This window comes from Mangifera indica, chromosome 14 (genome assembly GCF_011075055.1).
Source record: "Mangifera indica cultivar Alphonso chromosome 14, CATAS_Mindica_2.1, whole genome shotgun sequence".
In the NCBI taxonomy this organism is placed as follows: Eukaryota; Viridiplantae; Streptophyta; class Magnoliopsida; order Sapindales; family Anacardiaceae; genus Mangifera; species Mangifera indica.
This window is the reverse complement of record NC_058150.1, coordinates 7,210,988-7,213,559: the sequence shown is the minus strand read 5'-3', so window position 1 is coordinate 7,213,559 and position 2,572 is coordinate 7,210,988. Positions and strand designations below refer to the sequence as shown.

The 2,572-nt window shown below is 33.0% G+C and overlaps 1 protein-coding gene across 1 annotated transcript; it reads right to left on the bottom strand.

Moving 5' to 3' along the window:
* Positions 1-551: 551 nt before the first annotated feature.
* On the bottom strand, positions 552-1,951 carry LOC123196945 (transcription factor MYB14-like). The gene is made up of 3 exons (XM_044611101.1): positions 1,795-1,951; positions 1,552-1,681; positions 552-1,114 (listed from the first exon to the last, which is right to left on the bottom strand). The coding sequence occupies exons 1-3, from the start codon at positions 1,925-1,927 to the stop codon at positions 604-606; spliced, it is 774 nt and encodes a 257-aa protein (XP_044467036.1). The 5' UTR covers positions 1,928-1,951; the 3' UTR covers positions 552-603.
* Between the last annotated feature and the right edge of the window lie 621 nt (positions 1,952-2,572).

Sequence of the window (2,572 nt, the reverse complement as noted above, 5' to 3'; positions counted from 1 at the left end):
TTTCTGTTTAGGTCTAAAATTGGATAGTTTTTTACTTAAGTCCTCGATACATTTGCAGTTTGTACTACTTTTTGTTCTTTCTCTTAATTAACAGGTAGCTTCATGATTCAGATTGCTGGATATCATCTTTAGCGAGTCCTTAAAGGAAGTTCATGACTAGCAACTGGAAGCAGTTTAGTTCATTGTTCAAGTGGAGCTTGAACATGCCAACTGGGAAGCTCGGATCATTTCAGAATCAAGCACAACAATTCAGCAATTGCAAAATTGGGAAATGATTTTGTAAGTAGACAGTGTTTGCTTTGTATACTTAATTTCAAATTTGCAATTGACAGTTAGTGATTTGCTCTAGTGATTTGATTTGAGATGAACTTGATCAGATGAAGGTAGGTTGATCTAGTTGAACCATGTAAAAATCGAGATGTTTTTTTGTTTTTTAAAATTTTAAATTTTTATGGTGTTTTTGTTATGTTAAGAGTAGAGTGAGTATTTTATTACAATTCCACGATCAAGCCAATATTACAACTTAATTTAGACATACTAACATTCTCATAGTTATTCATATATCACTCATATTGATTTCATTTCTAATTTTGCTCATACAACTCAGATAAATGGGCATAACATATCTCCATCGAAAAATGGAGAATGAACAGGTACATATTCGGGGTCCGTAAAAGGTACCAGAAAATCATTGGAAATATTGAAATTGTAGGAATTGTCTGCCAAGAATGGTTCAGTCCAGAAATTACTACTCGGTGCAGCATATGGTTCAAAGAAAGTATCAACCTTATGATGTTCCACAATTGATTCTGTGCTTCTGATTACCCCTGTGGTATCTAAGGGTATCGAGGAAAATTGATCACTTGAGGAGGGTAGTGGTGATGACGAGGAGCTTTCAAGAATTTGGAGACTTGTTATATCTAGATGGTCGTTGTTGAGTTTTGATTCTCCCTCTTGGCTGGTTTCATGGTGTGACGGATCTTCCGATTTTTCTTTTGATTGATCACTACTTGAGTTCGAATTTTGGTTGAGCCGCTTCTTCAGGTTTGTGTGCCAGTGGTTTTTAATCTCGTTGTCAGTTCTTCCTGGTAACTGAGCTGCAATCGCCGCCCATCTGCACATGATCAAGGGATAATGGATTAGATTAATTATCTTTGTCCAGTATATGCACATAAAATAGCTTTTGGTTACACATTAAATTAAGAACTAGTGGAACTAGCCATCTTTCTCATCTCCCATAAATGTTAGAGTCTTTTTTCAAGTTTTTGCTGGGGCAATATTCAGTAGCATGTTTGTTCATGCTCTGCAGATGTAAAGGCTTTAATCTTATGTTGTTTATTCATGGTTTCGAAGTCTCTAAGCTTTCATAAGAATCGACAGTGTTTTAATGCACTGAGAAAAGACTTATTTAGCGTAAGGTAATGTTTACATGTGATTGATCCTCATTCCTATAAGAATGTATTTTCTCTTGATATGCATGTCTCTACATGTTCTTATTACTATGAAGTTTGAAAATTTGTATCTTGAAAGGATTGGCCGTTGATAGAGTACCTATTTCCCAGTGACTCGTGCAATCTTATGATGGTGTCGTCTTCTTCCTTGCTATAATTCCCCCGTTTGATGTTTGGCCTCAAATAGTTCATCCATCTCAGCCTGCAACTCTTTCCACACCTTGATAAACCTGAAAATTCAAACAAGAAAAGATTATTTTACGAACAAAACCTAAGAATAGAATCATTGTCGTTAAGCTAAAGATGAAGTCTCTCAGTGGCTGGCCTTCTCACTCTTCATTACCTGCATACTTGGGAAGTTGGCGCCAGTTCCAACAGCCATATCTAATTACATAAGCCGTTAGCTTTCTATCTTCTTCAGGTGTCCATGTTCCCTTCTTTAGCCCATTTTTATCACAGCAAGGTGTTCTCGCCATTTTTTCTTTTTTGTTTATTTGTTCTTTGCTTCAGTTTCTCTCCTTGCTTTTTTCTCTACAGCTATTTATAGCATACAATAACAAAGAAAATCAAAACGTGTTTCACACGCTGTTGTTAGTGAATTTTCTGTTATTTCATTTTCAAATTAATTTTGGGTTTATTTAGAGTCCGGATTTCAAAGCAAGAGGGTCCATCCAAGAAGATTCATTAGAAGTCTTTTTCTATTACTTAAATAATAAAATTATGTGTATATATTTTTTATATACAATTTAAATATATAAATAATGTATCATCATATAATTAAATAATTTTTAATTAAAAATAAAATAACATCCAATTATATAATATTGTTCTTCTTTAAAATATATACTAAATTATGTATTCAAATTATATACAAAAAAAATTATGTATACATAATATTAATCATCTTTAAAAAGTCCAATCTAAAATGAAGAAATCAAGGGACATATTGTCCATTCATATGAACATGGCAAAATAAAGCTTCCAGGAAACAACTTCAGTGCAACGCCATTTAACTTATGCTTCTACTGTACTAACAAAGCTTATTATAGATTAGATTAGACTACTTAAAGTATATATTAATTATGCCAACTATCCTTAATTTTCTGAAAATTATAATTTTT